The sequence below is a fragment of the Perca fluviatilis genome, chromosome 5 (assembly GCF_010015445.1).
Source record: "Perca fluviatilis chromosome 5, GENO_Pfluv_1.0, whole genome shotgun sequence".
NCBI classification, from domain to species: Eukaryota; Metazoa; Chordata; class Actinopteri; order Perciformes; family Percidae; genus Perca; species Perca fluviatilis.
In genome coordinates, this window is record NC_053116.1 from 28,510,802 (window position 1) to 28,527,251 (window position 16,450).

The following is a 16,450-nucleotide window of genomic DNA, read 5'->3' on the forward strand; positions in this document are numbered from 1 at the left end:
TCTAACAAAGCACTGCCAGTCTGTATTAAAGCTCTGCAGCGACACTGATTCAAAAAGCAGAATATGGTAAAAAAAAAAAAAAAAAAAGGTTACCTTGCTGTCCATCTGATCTCGCTACAGTAACCTTTTGAGAAAATTCTTCACAGAATGTAATCTGTGTAATTATGGCGTCGCAGTTCATACAAATCAATACATTTCATAAAAGCAGAGTCAAAAATATTCACATCAAGCGCCTCTTCTTCCCTTTGAGCTTCTGTTTTGCTTTGTGTGTGTTCGCGGCTTGTCTAAAAATCTTCTTGGTGTCACACAGCAGGTTGTGAGCTCCTTTCTTGTGGCACACGATGTGAACCAGTTTCAGGTTTTCCCTGGTGAACAGCAAGCAGTAGAAGTAGTTCAGGTTGACGTCGGTGCTCTTGTGATTCTGTAGAGCTTCCAGCAGAGCGGGAATGACCGTCCTCTTCTTTTCTATCCTGGACACGGGACGAAAAACAAACAAACAAATGTTTCAAGTTTGTTCTTCAACCAGCAGGTATCTCGTTCCAATTAATACGTGATCATCCACTGTCAGCCGTTACATCAGATCACTGTGTACCAAACCTCACGTAAAAAGGATCTGACTGAGTATAACTATTTCAATATTCATGTGAATAAGGCCTTCGATCCTCTAAGTAAAAAATGTGTTTACACTTTACTTGAAGGCATCTACATAAGAGTGACATGACACTGTCATGAACATGTCCTAAACATTATAAAAATGCTTCTTTTAGTGTCATTCGGTTTTTGTCATGACAAGTTATGGTTAGGGTTCATGTGTCATGACCGTGTCTTTGCATAAACCATAGAACTAGAATGAGAGTAGAACGGACTGCTTGCTGTGGGGCCTTTTTTGACTAGAAAATGGCACTTAGGACTGCACATTGACCATCGAAATGAGTTAGCCTGCTACAATGGGCACAATTTGCAATGGCGACAGTACACATACAAATAGGAATGTCCGTTCTACTCTCATTCTATTTGTATGGGTGATACCCATGACTCAATTGTAATACACAGAGGATAAAGGTTACATCTGTGCTGTCAGATAATTCAAATAATTATTCTAATATGTGAAAAAAAAACGTATTAATGTTTTTGAATATGGCAGAATACAGGTAGGATTGCTTTGTGATGGTGAAATGCTTTTTTTTTTTAAACAAGAGTCCAACCTGTGGTCCAGATTCCATGTGCTGAAGACAATCCTGCTCTCTCGGCTGCCGTAGGGGTTGATGGAGTGGAGAGACTGGCACACTTGCTGCTCAAATGATCCCTGAGGAGGCAACCGAGAAGAAGAGGTGAAAACACGAGGCCCAGTTCTTTCTAAAAAATGTAAGTTGTGAGGAAAGCGTCACCGGAAGTTATGGAAATGTAGCAAATGGGGAGGTGCCTCTTAAGCTCGGTTTTATTCCCGTAATACCTGGCAGGTAAACCATCCTTCCCGAGTACAGAGGCGATTTGGTTCCTTTTCGCTCCTGTCAAAGTAGCAGCCGTTGTGCCTTGCTGCCTTCAGCGTTTCCGCCAGGGATTTGGATGCTTTCAGAAACTCATCCCTGACTTTGGCATTCTGTATGGATTTGGAGGCACCATCCACCTGAGAACCGAGACATAGAACCAAACTTTTAGATGATATGCCAGACGCCTTAAGATTCATTAAAGTGCTCATATTATGCTTTTTCCCCCTTTGTGTTCTATATCTTTTTGTTCACGTTATAGGTTTACAAAGTGAAAAAGCCCAAAGTCCACCCCAAAGGTGGACATACCATCTCCAACAGAAAACACTGTTCACAAACTGCTCCAAACAGCTCTATTGTAGCCCAGCCTTTACTTCAGAGACGAACATGCGTCACTAACACGTTATAATGCTCGCCTAGCTGCTAGCATGGCACGCCCTCATACTCTGCAACTGACAAGCTAGCAGTGCTTACCTAGCTACTGTGCATGTGCAAAGATGGTACAGAAGTGAGATGTCTCACTCTGTAGCTAAAACAGAGAGCTCAACACACAGGGTGAAAAGAGGAGCTGCAGCAATGTGTAGTAACACAAATATGGTGTTTTTTTGAAAATTAAACCATGTAAACCTATTGTACAACCTCTAAATACAAACTGTGATATGACCCTGAAAATGAGCATAATATGAGCACTTGAATAGAATAATGAGTTTTACCTCCTTCATGTAGCCTCGTATCCTGCTCTCACAGTTGAACTTCATGTAGGCCGACTTTGTCTTGAATCGAGCATCAATACCTGAAATGAATGAATGAAATGATTTATTACAGCTCACATTATGAAAAGTGCCAAGTGGAACAAACTTTTTATTTCTTATAGCATTGCCGCAGTAGGGCAAAAAAATGGAAAGTTTGTCCTTGGGTGTTTAATCTAATTTAATTTAATGCCACTCTGCATTAGATTATGAGGTACAGTATGTACCTACCTATATCTTCTTAATGAATCTAAATTCACATATTGCACAGCGTAAACATTGCCATTGTTTTTGGCATTAGTTCAGTCTGTTGTCAAAACGGACTAATTTGGCATGCATAAATAGAGGAATGTGTCATAAAAAGATCTTGTTTTCACATAAAAAACAAATGTCTTTTTTTTTTCTTCCATTGTAGCAGCAATATGTTGCCGTACCAACCCATAAACCAAGCAGCTCAAGCGTGGGTGTGGCAAAGTCTCTATTAGACTTTGTACAGTCAATATCGACGATTATTCCTTTAGGGGAAGGCTCCGAATGTCCCTCACTTTCGGCCAGATGTCACTCACCTTCCGCTTTCTTTGTGTTGGCATTCTAAACTTTGGTCAGTTTATGAGTAGGCTACTATGGTTAACTGCTCTTCAGTAGCTAGACTCTGTCAAATCTGAGTTTTCTGTTGCACGACTAAAAAACAACTTTTGAACAAGTACGTTCTACCAAAAAGTTTATTCCTGAGCCTTTTGCAGCGGCACTAGGCCTGCACGGTATTGGAAAAAAAACTGACATTGCGATATATATTGCGATATGAAAAAAAGACAAATTTTTACAAGATGACATAAATAGCTCTATTTGGAAATAATAAATAATTCTCGACTACTGGGGTGATTTTGTGGGAGAGTTGCATCTACATAGAAAATAAAATGAAAAAGGACGTTTTGAGCGTTGTGACTACTCTTCTGAAGTGATTTTGGAGAGGGAATTAGATGGTTAAATACACCGGTTGACTGACATGACACCATTGTAGGCTCTTCTATCAATCCAGGCTAAAGTTAATGATAGTAATAATGCATGCATGTTGCTTCCTCTAAATTTCAGATTGTTGTCAACTAGCGGGACCTGCTTGTTTGTTTGATACATTGTATATATCTATGGATACATTGATCAACATAGATTGTGATTGGTGGTTTGCTGTGCATGCAGAGCCTGCATGTCACGCACTAGCAACAAACTGTGTATCCAAGAACATTTAAATCAGTGTAAATTACGTTATATCAGACACAGACTTCTGTTGTAGATTAGTGTTATGTTTCCAGTGTTGCGGTGCCGAACCGTAACGCTAGTTGGGACAGACGCCTTGTTTCTTTAGGCTAACTATATTAGCTTTAGCCTGGCTGGTAGCAAGTCACGTGGGTTTTATTGTCATTTCAACCATATACACTGTATATAGTGAGACGAAACAAAGTTTCACCAAGGGTCAAGTGGTGTTACATTTAAAATCTATAAAAACGAGATTTGAGACCCACATTATAGATACATAAAGTGCAATTACTACTTAAAGTAGTGCATTTAAGACAAACAAGGGACAGGACAGACAACAAAAGACAGGCTTAAGTAGACTTGTAAGTCATAAGTTATGAGCTAGGTTCACAGTGAGGTGGAGGTAGACAGTCTCAGCAGAGAAAGCGTGCAGGAGTGCATTTCAGTTCAGTGTGAAAAATGTGCATCATGTTTTGTTGTTCAACAGTCTGACTGCTTGAGGGAAGAAGCTCTTCCCCATTCTGGATGTTAGGGCTGAACGATTTTGGAAAATAATTTAATTGCGATTTTTTTCACCAATATTGCAATTTAATATGCGATTACTTTTTGAGCCCTTTGTCTTCTGCATTATTCAACAAAGACAAGCAATACATCATTGTATAGCACGAACAACACAAGATTAGATAGATTAAACCAACTGTGATTGATGAAATTAGGTGATGCATGAATTTATATGAATGACATCTTTTATTTAACTACCGGTACTTCAATCACAGTAGTATATTGAGCACTGACCAAGCCTGGTGTAAACATTCATATGAAAGTCAGAAACAAATCACACAAACTAAAGGGCAGATTGCAGAAATATAAAAACAAATATGTGGCTTTACCATACTTAGTAGTATTTAGATTATTTACTGTAATACACATATGTAAACATGTGGATTGCACTTTTTAAAACACTGTCTTTGAACTTTATTAGACAATTAAATAAATAAAAATATAGTACGTACACACAATTTTTTTTTTACAGCGCACACAGAGGAGCTGCCTCCAGCCCCTCCCCCTCATGAAGTTGCGTGCCGCGTGCATGACAGCGTCAGCGTTGCACTTGCTCAGAGAGGCTATCGTTACGTTAGCAGTAGCATGCTGCTGGTGGTGCCGCTGCTGTGAAAGCTGCCCGAACATCATTTATCAGTCTGGTTGTTCCCCCTCTCCGCGGCAGTCTTCTCCACTCCATTTCTTTATAATGGAGCTAGCTAATTGGAGCTAACCGCTATTCAGAGCTAATCGTTGCTAACCGAGCCTTCAGATCTGCGTGCCTGTATCCATTAACTGCATGTATGGGCTCGAGCCCGAATAAGACCCTTCATTTTATTAAAATGGCTGTATAAGTTTGAAACTACAACTCAAGAGTTGTTTGAATGACAGAAATCTCCTCAAGGTACTAGCGTAGCGTTAGCGTGCCAAGTTGATGCTCTCTCTCTGCGGAGTGCAGACTGACGCGCTGTCGCGAGTAACGTGACCAAATCACAGCCTTTGCGATTAGGAAATCGCGTTTTAACATATCGCGATATTATTGCAAATGCGATTAATCGTTCAGCCCTAAGCGGTACCGTGGCTCCATCCGGCGCTTAGCACACCCCAAGACGATCGTGAGCGGTTTAAAGAAATGCCAATAAACCAGAGCACGTTTTTCTCCCATCCCGGAATGCGGTGTGGACTAGCCAGACCCTCCTCCTCCGCAGCGCTGTGGAGGAAGGTCTGGCAATGCGATCCTAGACTCTGTACCTTTGAACCAGTCTTCATCCTCCTCTCTGCTCTCCAGCTCAGATCTGTCCTCCAGGTTGAGCAGCAGGTCAGTCAGGATTTTACGCCTTTTAGGAGACTGCTCATCAGACAGGAGCCCTCTCGCGGCTTCAACGAGGCCAGCGGCGTGCCGGTCTGTGCTCAGTAACTGGCCGATGTCACACACAACTGGAATAGGAACCACAGGGGTTATAGGTTATGAATCATCCTGGCTACCTCGAAACGTACAGCCTGTCTGGTCAGGAGAACACATACACAAGTGTAGAGTTGAAGCATTTGTCTTGATTTTCTAATGGTGTCTGAGAATGATTCACCTACCTCCACTCCATGTCTGATCTCTGCAGAGAAGAACAAGTTCTGTGTTGTCCGGCAGAGTGGGGAAGAATTCCTCTGTCACCTTTGTCCCATCCGCATACAAACAAACATGTGCACCAGAAGATGGCAACTGGAAATGACATACATTTATACAACAACGATAAAAGATGTTTAAATTCAAGTGTAAACTAGGAGCAAATTACGACATTTTCTTTTGTTTTGCACCCAAAAGGGTTCATTTTATTCTAATTTGGACAAAGCCTTTCAAATTCTGAGCCATTTAAAAAAAAAAAAAGTTTTTGAGTTTCACATTATTCAAAGGAATGCCCACTCTCGCTCATCGTCTTACACTGTGTGAATACTGTGATAGCCATCTATGGGAAAAAAAAAAAATCTGCCCAGAATTTGGGAAATGCATGGGCTATTGTCAGCTACGGTATATTATCATGAAAGATGTTTTTACAGAAAGTGCAGACGAGTTATGATGACAGAATACGTTGAGCTGCATTTCTTTCTATCTATGACACACTGTTCAGATTAATATTTATCTTGTGCAGACACCGCCTGACCTCCTTTGAATAAAGATGAACAGCTGACTATCTCTGAAACACACTTGGTCATATGTAACATGTCATTTGAAAGGAACAACATGTTTTAAATGATCTTTACTGTATTACATGTATGCACACTGGTTTAGAGTAGTTATTTTAGCCTGTTGCTACCATGGATGTATTATAGGTTGCTACACACCTCTCTTGCCTGTTTTGTGGTGCTACATTTCCCTCATGTAAAAATAAAGTTGTATCTTTTTTTATATACAGTACTCACTGAAGGCATCAAAACTATGAATGAACACATATGGAATTATGTACTTAACAAAAAAGTGTGAATTAACTGAAAACATGTCTTATATTTTAGATTCTTCAAAGTAGCCACCCTTTGCTTTTTTTGATAACTCTGCAAACCCTTGGTGTTCTCTCAATGAGCTTCATGAGGTAGTCACCTGAAATGGTTTTCACTTCACAGGTGTGCTTTGTCAGGGTTAATTAGTGGAATTTTTTCCCTTATTAATAAAAAAAATGTTACATATCTCTTGTGGATCCAAGTTGTCTGTAAAAAAAAAACAGCTGTGGTCCTGTGGAGGTAGGTCTGGCAGAGCGAGACTACACGGATGTATTAAAAAAACGGTTCACTGTTAACCAAATAAATAAAGTTACGTGCAGCACCAACACTGAAAATATGTTCACAGCAGCACCCTCAACCATTCACTTGTGTATCTGCTAAAGTCACCGCAGCGGCTCCCGACATAACAACCGACATATCCTCGCTGAACAGAAAGCGGAACTAGCGGTGCAGTTGTTGAAACAGACCATAATAAAACACGAGCTCACCTGTAATAACTTGCAGCCTTTTTTAAGCAACTCCTTCACATCTTTTGCTGCAACTCCGAACTTTATGCTTTCATTACAACTCCTAATTTTCACAGGTTTGTTTTTCCCGAAGAGGCCAAACATTGCACTGTTTTGAGTCTGTACGGTTTGGTTTGTACCTACCGCTTCCTTCTTCCTCTCGAGGCTGACTACTTGGTGCATGGTGTGTTGCTGCCCTCTAGAGTTTTTTCTTCTTGTCGTCTTTGCTCGATTGGACCAGAGACAGTGGACCAAGTGTTATTCATTTCAGTGTTTTTTATTATTATTGTTATTAAAAGTACACAAGTACACAAATGGGGCGGCCTCTAACTCACCCAGTGGGCGCGTTCGCCCCATGTTGGCTGAGTCCTGCAGCGGCGCGGGTTCAAATCCGACCCGCTGCCGTTTTGCTACGTGCCATCCCCCATCTCTCTCCCCCTTTCTGGTCTATCCACTGTCAATAAAGGGAAAAAAGCCCCCCAAAATAATATATATATATAAAAAAAAACACAGTGGCTGTTGAAGTTCAAAGACTTAGCTACAGTCTCTTATTTGCTCCCATACAAATGGGCTTAAACTAAAGGCTACAATACTTGAGTTAATGCAGACTGGTAAAATGTTGTTACATGTAGAACAGAACAGATGGGAGGCAAAGTGCTTGTTTACATCACCTTTTTTTTAATTTGTTTTTTATGTAGGCCTATTCATTCTTATGGCTGTACAGCCAGAATAAATAGGCCTACATCAGATTAAATACCTGGCTGGATGTTTTATTTGTCGCATTTATGGAAAACCGTAAACTGTGTGTATCCATGCTGGTGATCTGCACTGACATATAAAAGCGATCTGTTGTATGGCAAAGTCAACATTACCATAGCAACTGATACAGCGCGATGGGAAATACCAAATGAGAGGTATAGAGGATTTACTGCGAATAGTGCGAAAATGCTGTATAGATCTTTAGTTACGAGGTTAAACGACTTGTTGCATAAGCACTTACATTGTATATTATAGTTCTATAATTTGTATTATTTTTTTCACTCGTGAATACTTCTGATCAAATCGTTGATTTACTCGTCTAACCCCTCTGCACCGAGTTGTAGAATCCAGTTACAATATGGCGGCCGTGGGTTTGAAAATCTAGCTAAACGGGCTAGAAATACATCCATGGGTTGCAAAGGTAACGCTCAGCAACTCGGTTGTACGCTACTTTTCAGAATTTTTGCAATGCAATTCTCCTCTTTCTATTAACTACAGAATATGGTCAAAACAGAAGACCTATCCACCATGGCGGACGGCTGGAGAGAGGTGTTTGAAAGAAGCCGGGTGGTTCCCCCGCCCTGTCAGACAGTCCGCCTGGCTGTGGAAAGCCACTTCACCCAGTCTCACGGCTTCCAGCTCAGCCTCAGCCGGCTCACTGCAGCTCACCTCCCGCAGGTGATTGCTCACAGCTAACGAGAAAGGCTTGGTTGAGATTTACAGTCTACAGTAGTGATTTAACGCACTTAAATTATATGTATTTTGTTGTCGTGTAGTAGAGTCCACTGCCTTTGGTCCTTATTTAGCAACTACCTATATGATGAAGGCACATACAGTGAATCTCGTCCCTATACTTTATGATGCGTCACAGTGCGTCTCAGGAAATCTAGCAAAACTCCGTCCAAAAAGTGTATGATTAAAGGTGACTTTGTATTTTATCAACTTGTCAATTGCGTTGACCACTACAGAATACCAGTGTAAGCATGCTATGGATATATATACTTGTAAATTCGGTTAAGGGATAATTTACCAAATACCACTGCACAGTTAAAATGAACCCATAATTGTCTCACGGAAATATGAAACACTTTGAACACCATTTAACATTTTGTGGGATGTGTGTTAATTGATGTATTTGGCTGCATGTGAAGCTGAAGGATTTAGGGTTTGGATGTGTATCAAGATCTTGAGTTAAACTCACTCATGGATGTTCGCAGAGAAGTTGAGCAAGGGTAAAATGGAAAAAAATTGTAAGGTTTATGTTTTCATACATCTTAATATTTTAGGACGAGGAGTATGTTTGACTTTTCTAATGTGGGTGTTTTCCCTCTTTGCTCCCAGGATATATCAGAGGGGGGACATGATGTGACCTTCCAGTTGCGAGTGACCCTGTTTGATAGAATCCACCAGCACTTCTTTGGGAAAACATGGAAGAGCCCACCTCAGAGGATGAAAAACAACAAGATCTCCTTCAATGAGGTAGCTTATAAAACTGAAATAAGACTAGATAACTTCCGATGACACGCAGCTGGGGATTTACTGTGTGTTAGGTTTGTAGGCTCTATTTTAAATCCCTCATGTTGTTTTTATAAGCAGTGGATTGATGATTATATAGTGAAATCAATGCCCATTCAAGCCTAAATTACATTTATTTAGCACAGCCATTATTTAATTAAAACCAACTCAAAAACTCCACCACTCAAGGCTTTCAATTAGCACTGATGATTGTGTTCTTCTGCACTCTTGAGAACGCTTTCATCCTAAACTCAGCCGGTTACCAACTGCCCTGATTGCCAATACGTTTTTCCAGTTGCATCCAACAGTAACCATCTTATAAGTGTTCCAGTCATTGACATTTTTTCACCCAGCAAGTTGAAGAAGAGCATAATACAATACAAATCATGTTAGGTACCTTTTAATTTGCTTTATTATAGACACAATGAATAGTAGATCAATTAGTAATCAGGCAGACGCCACAAATGACAAGTGTTTAGTAAGTGTTACAGGGTTAAGACGTTAATACATTTAATGGTTCTAAATCACACTGTGATTGTGGTGATGTAAGAAGTTAAACTGTCCATGAAAACTTGGTTTAGGATTTTAAGTATTTCTCCATAAATAGTCATTACTAAATAAGCAACAATCACAAAGTTTAAAAAAGCTGAAGTTCAGAAATATATCATCCATAGATATTATTTATTTTGAGTCTTATCTCCCTCTGTGTGTGTGTGTGTGTGTGTGTGTGTGTGTGTGTGTGTGTGTGTGTGTGTGTGTGTGTGTGTGTGTGTGTGTGTGTGTGTGTGTGTGTGTGGTTCAGATGTAGTTGACATTAATCTGTCAACATAAGAAAACGACCCCACTAGGAATGGGTGATATGGATAAAATCTTCTTTTATGATATATCATTTTTGTTTTGCAATATTAATTAATGAAATGATTTACTAAATGTTCTGGAAGATTGCTATAGAAACCGTTGACGGATAAAATAAACAGACTTTGTTTGTTTTTGCATAATTAAATACCTAAAAAAATAGGTAATATATCATATTGATGCAAAAATCATACATAAATTCAATATTGCCCTAAGCATTTCTGCTCACTGATTTGCAAAGTAGCCCACACTGATCGAACATGCCCCGGCATATTAAAGTGAGAGCTATCACAATTATAAATGGTATGGCAAAACCTCTGACAGTGGCAAACTTGTATCGTCTCAACGTATATATCGTCATGTCGCCCAACCCTAAACCGTACAACTGCAATTTTGATTTAAATTAGAGATTCGCCGATAAATCGACCCATATTAGCTTGTTGCAGACATATCGGTATCCGTGTCTATGCTTGGCGATAAGTAAAAAGAAATTGCCTTGCATAAATGCCAAACTAGGTTTTTATGTGATATACGTCTTAGCCATTAAATCACCGTTATACCACAAAACTGTTCATAGGACCAGGGCCGCCAACAGGGGGGGGGGGGGACACCGGGTCAATTGTCCCGTGCCATGGGTCATACCAAGGACCCTAGAACTCATAGTGAAAAGATAAGCACATGCACATGCACAACCACACGTGTCTTCACTTACTTTGGCTAATTCCAAACTTCACCCTAACAAGTGCGATAGTGCCAATAGGAGAGTCAGACAAATGACAACCAAGTGCTGTCTGTACATGGTCACGTTACATTACCAGCCTACAAAATTCCCCCATACTCGGACATGAATAAGAATGTGATGTCATGTGCAACATGCAACTCTGCGAATGTATCTGTTGTTCAGTTTTCAACAGAAGTGAATATTCGTATTACGAAAGTGTAATGTGACCATACCTTTTTAAATAAGGTCTAATCAGCTCAAATAAATGTAAACCCCTGTGTTTGGATTTGCATATCTGTAATGTTTGGAATGATCCAGTAAACCCATGAAAGCATCTTGTTCCCACCTTTTAATTGTGAGGCTTTGGTGTATTTTGCTATTTCAACTCAAGTTTTCACATTCCCACCGAACAGATGTGAACAAAAAGATTTGTAGTAGTAGTAGATAACTTTATTGTCCCCGTGGGGCAGTTGGGTTTGCGGCACAATCGCAAGGCAGTTTATAACAAGACATCAGACATATGATACAAACAAATTATTCTTATATCAGACACCGACAAACAAAACATGAAGAATATACATCGCACAATACAATACACTATACACATTGATTGATTTGCAATCAGCATCTAATGGCTTCCATGGCAGTATTTCGCCCTCTTTGGTGTTCACAGATTTGATTACTTCTTCACACAAGTGAACATTAAAAGACACTTTTGTCAGCTCACTGTCACTGTCATTAAAGGTTTAACTTTCACAATTGACAGGTTCAGCCAGTTTGTTAGCAGCAGATACATAAAACCTGTGGGAAGCCCCAGTGAATTAAAAATGGACCATTTGGCTTAACTGCACCCATCACAGCTAAGTTGTGTGAAGCCTTTTGTCTTAGGGTTACACTGCAGCACACTAGGCAAATAGCCAGGCATTCAGAATTTTTGGCACCCCCCCCCAAAAAAAGTTTTTGCCAACGCCAAAGGAAAATCCCCAGCGCCAAAATGTCTTTGACTTCCAGGAGTCAACTCCCCTCTCATTCACGGCCGCTATATCTGTGTCTATTTCCTTTATGTAAATAAAGAAATTTCCAGAATGCAGGAAAGGAAGTGATCCGAAAGTTTTAGAGTACATCTTCAGTATCACAATAGATTGTACATTCGTGCAATATGCATATTGCACATATTGTGCATATTGTGCAACTATAGTATTTAGGCTATTGTAAGTTAATACCCTCTTTTGGGTGTGGTTATATTTCTGCTAAAGACTTACTGGTGTATTGTCTTGTATTTGTAATACACTTTTTTTCACAATTCTTTTTTTGTGAGTCGATGTGAATGAAGTTGGCCTGAAGTTTCAGTCAAATGTGGGGTTTGAGTGGCGCAGAAGTCTGCCGTCTCACTTTGTTGCACTTCATTTCTTTACTTTTCCCATTCATTGTTCTCCTTTTGTAATCATCATTACACAAAGGGAACAAAGAAACAATTTTTTGATGTCAAACTGTGTGACGTACTCTTTGAAAGATGTGCTTTGATGATGAAACTTCAAATTACTTCTTGAAAATGCTAAAGATAATGCCGAGACTACGAAAGACAAAATGTATGACACTGATATTGAAATGTGCCACACATCAGATTATCTTCGTGGTGTTCATTCAACTTGAAAGGATCTCTTTTGTTTAGCTAGGCACCCTCCGGTCTGTTATGTCCACGCTGCTTTGGCGGCTTGTTTCCTGTAGGTAAAGTTAAAGTTGATGGCTTCAAAAAAAAAACGTAACGAATCACCGTGCAAGCCAGAGTTTTTGTAGTCCAATGTAAGGAGATGAGATTTTACTTGAAAAAACGAGGGTGCCACGGTTTTATGTTAAAAGATTATGTTTAAGTCAAAGATCAACGAAACACTGTTGGCCAAGAACGCCATGGAAGTTTGAGAGCCAACTTGTAGTTTAATCTTGTTTCAGCAGGTAAATTCCTAAAATCAGATGTGTCTTGGCCATCCTGTTAATACCTGTGGTAAAGAAGAAGTATTTAAAAGCAAAGCAAGACCAGTGTTGAGCCTGCAATAGCAAAAACGTCTCGCCATGCGTTGTTGTCAAGAAATATTTGATTCTAAATGTTAAATGCATTGACAAAGTCTACGCCTTTTTGCATTCTTTTTTTTTTTTTTTTATGCAAACAAAAAATATATAGTGTCTCTATGAAAATCTATCTATATACATCTGTATATCTAGTAATGTATAGTTATATCATTGTTTTTTATTTATTGATGTACATTCAATGGCAGCTTTTGTGTTACTACGTCACACTTTTCCTTAGATTTAGCGAATGAAAGCAGTGCGTACCTGAAAGAGTCTAAAATGACCGTCGGTGTAGAGTCATTCGATGTCAGTGTCAGTAAAACATAAGAAATAGACTTTTTGAGCTGGTTCGTTTTCGTGGGGAAGGGAGGAAGAATGAGGGAACAAGCTAGACTTGAACTGCCACTTCTTCATACATAAATTCACTTCATTTCGCAGCCTCCTTTCATCCAGACATTTGGGGGATCTGCCCTTCAGTTCGAGAGAAGAAAGGGTCATCAGTTGTGAACTACAAAATGTACCCCTATGTGGTCTCATCCCCTTGAAAATGTGTCTCCCACCATCGTGTTTACCATCTCTTCCAAGTTGTTAATGTTTATTTTGAGCAGTTATCTGGGGAACAGCTGCGTGACTGCGTTCTCTTTCAATCAAACATCTGAAGGCCTCTGTACATCCTGGTTGGAGGCTAGTCACCCACTGTTTTATGATCGCCTTTGGAGCACTGCTGAGCTCCTCTGTCGCCTCCAACGTTGAAGATGCCTGATCTGCTTTCAGTGTGAGCTGTTGTGCAAGATGTTTAGAGAAACTCTTTTTTTTTTTTTTTTTTTTTTTTTTTTTTAAGAGCTGGCTGATAAATGCAGAGTGTTGCATAAGTCTCTTTACAGAGACACCAATGAGTCACAGCTATGGCACATTCTGATTTCCAGATTTGTCACCATCTGCTTTCTCTCCTTTCCTCTTCTTGATGTTCTTTTGATCGAACAACCTCTCCCAGTGTATAGCTTTACTTTGATCCACCATAATAGTCATAGCCTGTATAAAAACCCACTTGCTATCCCAATAAGCGTCCAAATCCCATTATCCATCCAGGGTAATAATATAAACCACATCATATCCTATCAGGATGATAAAGTGGGGCTGGCCCTCTCTGTATCGTGCCGCAAGAGCTGCACTAGCTTTTTTTTATTGGATTTGGCCCGATGCACTCGCATTCATGCTGGTGTTTATGAGTGGCAAATTGCTGTTTGATATCCAAATAATGTCAGGGGGGGATCCTCTCTTAAGTTATAGGAGCGCGGTAGAAATTACAAGGTCCCCACCTCCCCCCAGTCAGCCATGATGGATTGGTTTTAATATTGGGTAAAAAGCGAAGATGCGCAGTGGTTAAAGAGAGAAAGGGGGAGCTCTTACTGAAACTATTTTCTTGCTTTGTCTTTGCATTTCTCTTTTCCCCAGCAGAGGCAAGACGTCTTGACAATTACGATGTCTGTTGCTTTTTGTGCCACTTTTCAAGTTGTTATTGAGTTGTCAAGTCTGACCTATCAAGCTTTTATTTTGAAAGTAAAGAGTTTTTTTTTTTTTTTTTTTTTCATCAATGCTTTAATTGTTTTCAAAGCTTGATTGCAGCCAGCATATAGGCCCAATAAATTCACATCAAAAATGTAGGCCTTTGCTTTAGTATAGGTCTGTTTGCGTGGATGCACAAAGGGAAATTTAGCTTACTGAACATTTCCTGAACATTTCTCCTTGATTCTCATACTAAGGCAGGCCATTTTGTCATGCCATGGGTGTATGTGCTCTTTAAAAGTATCTTTATAAATCAAATCAGTCTACAGCTTGTGGACTATTGTCCCATTTTTGTCTTTTTGATTATGATTTTTTTTATCTTGGTACAAAGTCCAGTATCAACCAGACAACTTGCTCTTTCTCACCAGTTGCTGGATTGTTTGACAATTGTTAGGATGTTTTCTACAAGGTAGCTATCCTTGCTATAATCAGTGTAAGGTAGTGAAAGCTGTGGGCAGTAGAGGGCAATGTTGTGCTGCAGACCGCGCAGGTGCAGGAGTTGAGAGACTGGAGGAGGCAGAGAGAAATATGCATCTTTCTGCATTGTCTCTTACTGTGATCACTCCATTTGAACTCCCTGCCTTCACAGGGAGCCAGTGGTTTCTTCTCATATGTGCAACATTATCAGGCCGACAGCTGGGCTTTGGAGAAAAGGCCAAGTTTTGTTCCTGTCCGTGCAACCTCTGTTTTTCCAGCTCTCCAAATGCTGTTTGACATGACGTAAGTAGCCCTGCACAGAATAAACTGGAAGCAATACACACACACACACACACACACACACACACACACACACACACACACACACACACACACACACACACACACACACACACACACACACACACACACACACACACACTGTATTTTATTTCTCTACCCTTTTATTCTTTTTTCCTTTCTCCTAACCTAAACCACATGTCTACACCTAAGCCTTATGCTAACCCCTTAACCCTACCCTAAACTAAAGGGGCCCCACAGCAGAAGACTATCATGTCTTGGTCCCCACAATGTGATGAAAAAATCAATACCCCTCACCACCATTTGTACCAAAATGCACACACACAGAGCCTTATTACAATACTTCAAAGCACTGAAAAGCAGAAGAAGACAGTGCTTCACCAATGGGAAAACATTTGAACATCAGTCATGCAATTCCTCTGCCTTTGTTTCTTGAGAAGTTGTTCTCTAAAGAACACACTGGTTTCAAAGTGAAGAATCCCATATGGTTCAAACTTGGGCTCCTGGCAGTAGTCACATTCATCTTGTAAAGCAGAAGTTTCTCCTTAAAGCGTACTATGTTTCCAAATTTAAGCTGTCAGTGCTGTAACGAAGCTACGGTTAAAGCCTCCACCCCTCCCCATTTTTGGCTTGCTTTCTAAAAGGAGACCCATACTCCAGGAAAGGCTGGCTCAGCTGAAGAATAACTTCTCTTTTGACTGTGGTATATTTGTTGTTGTGTGCTATATTCAGTGTTTGCAGTCTATCACGTACGATTGCACACGTTATTTACGTGATTATCTATTCAAGCGTGTCCATTCAGCTGTCAAGTAGGAAGAAGCTCTGCCCTTTTCTCCAGTGTTTTAGAGAAAAGGTGGGATTATCTCTCATGTCAACTCTTTAAGAATGAACAAATGGAGAATAAATGATATTCCTCCCTCTTGAAAAGTTTTTAAGTGTTATGGGCTGAATACAAGCAAATATCTGTGATGGAACGGGCACATTGATTCGACTTGTAACATGTAGTTTAGCTGGTTTAGGAATGATGCTTGTGTGGCCTCTACATTATGGACAGCATAGCGTGATGTTTCTGCTGGTATCCATATCAGGGTTTCTACATTTTTTTTTTTTACATTTAGGGACAGGTATCGGTTTTGTAGGTTATTGATTCTGTTATTGATATTGGTTGTGCTTATCCTTTTTATTGATACTCATTCATAATTCTGT

The 16,450-nt window shown here is 40.0% G+C and overlaps 2 protein-coding genes across 6 annotated transcripts in view; one reads left to right on the top strand and one right to left on the bottom strand.

Moving 5' to 3' along the window:
- Positions 1-99: 99 nt before the first annotated feature.
- dffb (DNA fragmentation factor, beta polypeptide (caspase-activated DNase)) lies at positions 100-7,161 on the bottom strand. Of its 2 annotated transcripts, none has more exons than XM_039800118.1 (7): positions 7,006-7,161; positions 5,618-5,744; positions 5,282-5,467; positions 2,201-2,280; positions 1,454-1,627; positions 1,206-1,306; positions 100-470 (listed from the first exon to the last, which is right to left on the bottom strand). In XM_039800118.1, exons 1-7 carry the CDS (start codon positions 7,126-7,128, stop codon positions 221-223), a joined length of 1,041 nt encoding a protein of 346 aa, XP_039656052.1. In that variant the 5' UTR covers positions 7,129-7,161; the 3' UTR covers positions 100-220. The 2 variants fall into 2 exon arrangements, with proteins under 2 accessions (XP_039656052.1, XP_039656053.1); XM_039800119.1 differs by having other exon boundaries at positions 340-470; positions 1,206-1,356.
- The window catches only part of nphp4 (nephronophthisis 4), a 185,863-nt gene continuing 170,658 nt past the window's right edge, over positions 1,246-16,450 (top strand). For 2 of the 4 annotated variants that reach the window (XM_039800117.1, XM_039800115.1), the window contains exons 1-2: positions 8,148-8,460; positions 9,124-9,261. In XM_039800117.1, coding sequence (XP_039656051.1) covers positions 8,284-8,460; positions 9,124-9,261 — 315 coding nt within the window. In that variant the 5' untranslated portion in view covers positions 8,148-8,283. Of the gene's footprint in view, positions 1,366-8,140; positions 8,461-9,123; positions 9,262-16,450 lie in introns of those variants that run through there. The other 2 variants (XM_039800113.1, XM_039800114.1) reach the window with 2 other exon arrangements.

What these genes read in the sequence shown, in the direction of transcription:
- dffb (XM_039800118.1), bottom strand. Translation starts at nt 7,128, where the DNA reads ATGTTTGGCCTCTTCGGGAAAAACAAACCTGTGAAAATTAGGAGTTGT. An exon ending in TACGAGGCTACATGAAGGAG is followed by an intron (nt 1,628 to 2,200) that starts GTAAAACTCATT and finishes CTCGGTTCTCAG; the next exon opens with GTGGATGGTGCCTCCAAATC. An exon ending in ACATGGAATCTGGACCACAG is followed by an intron (nt 471 to 1,205) that starts GTTGGACTCTTG and finishes TCCCGTGTCCAG; the next exon opens with GATAGAAAAGAAGAGGACGG.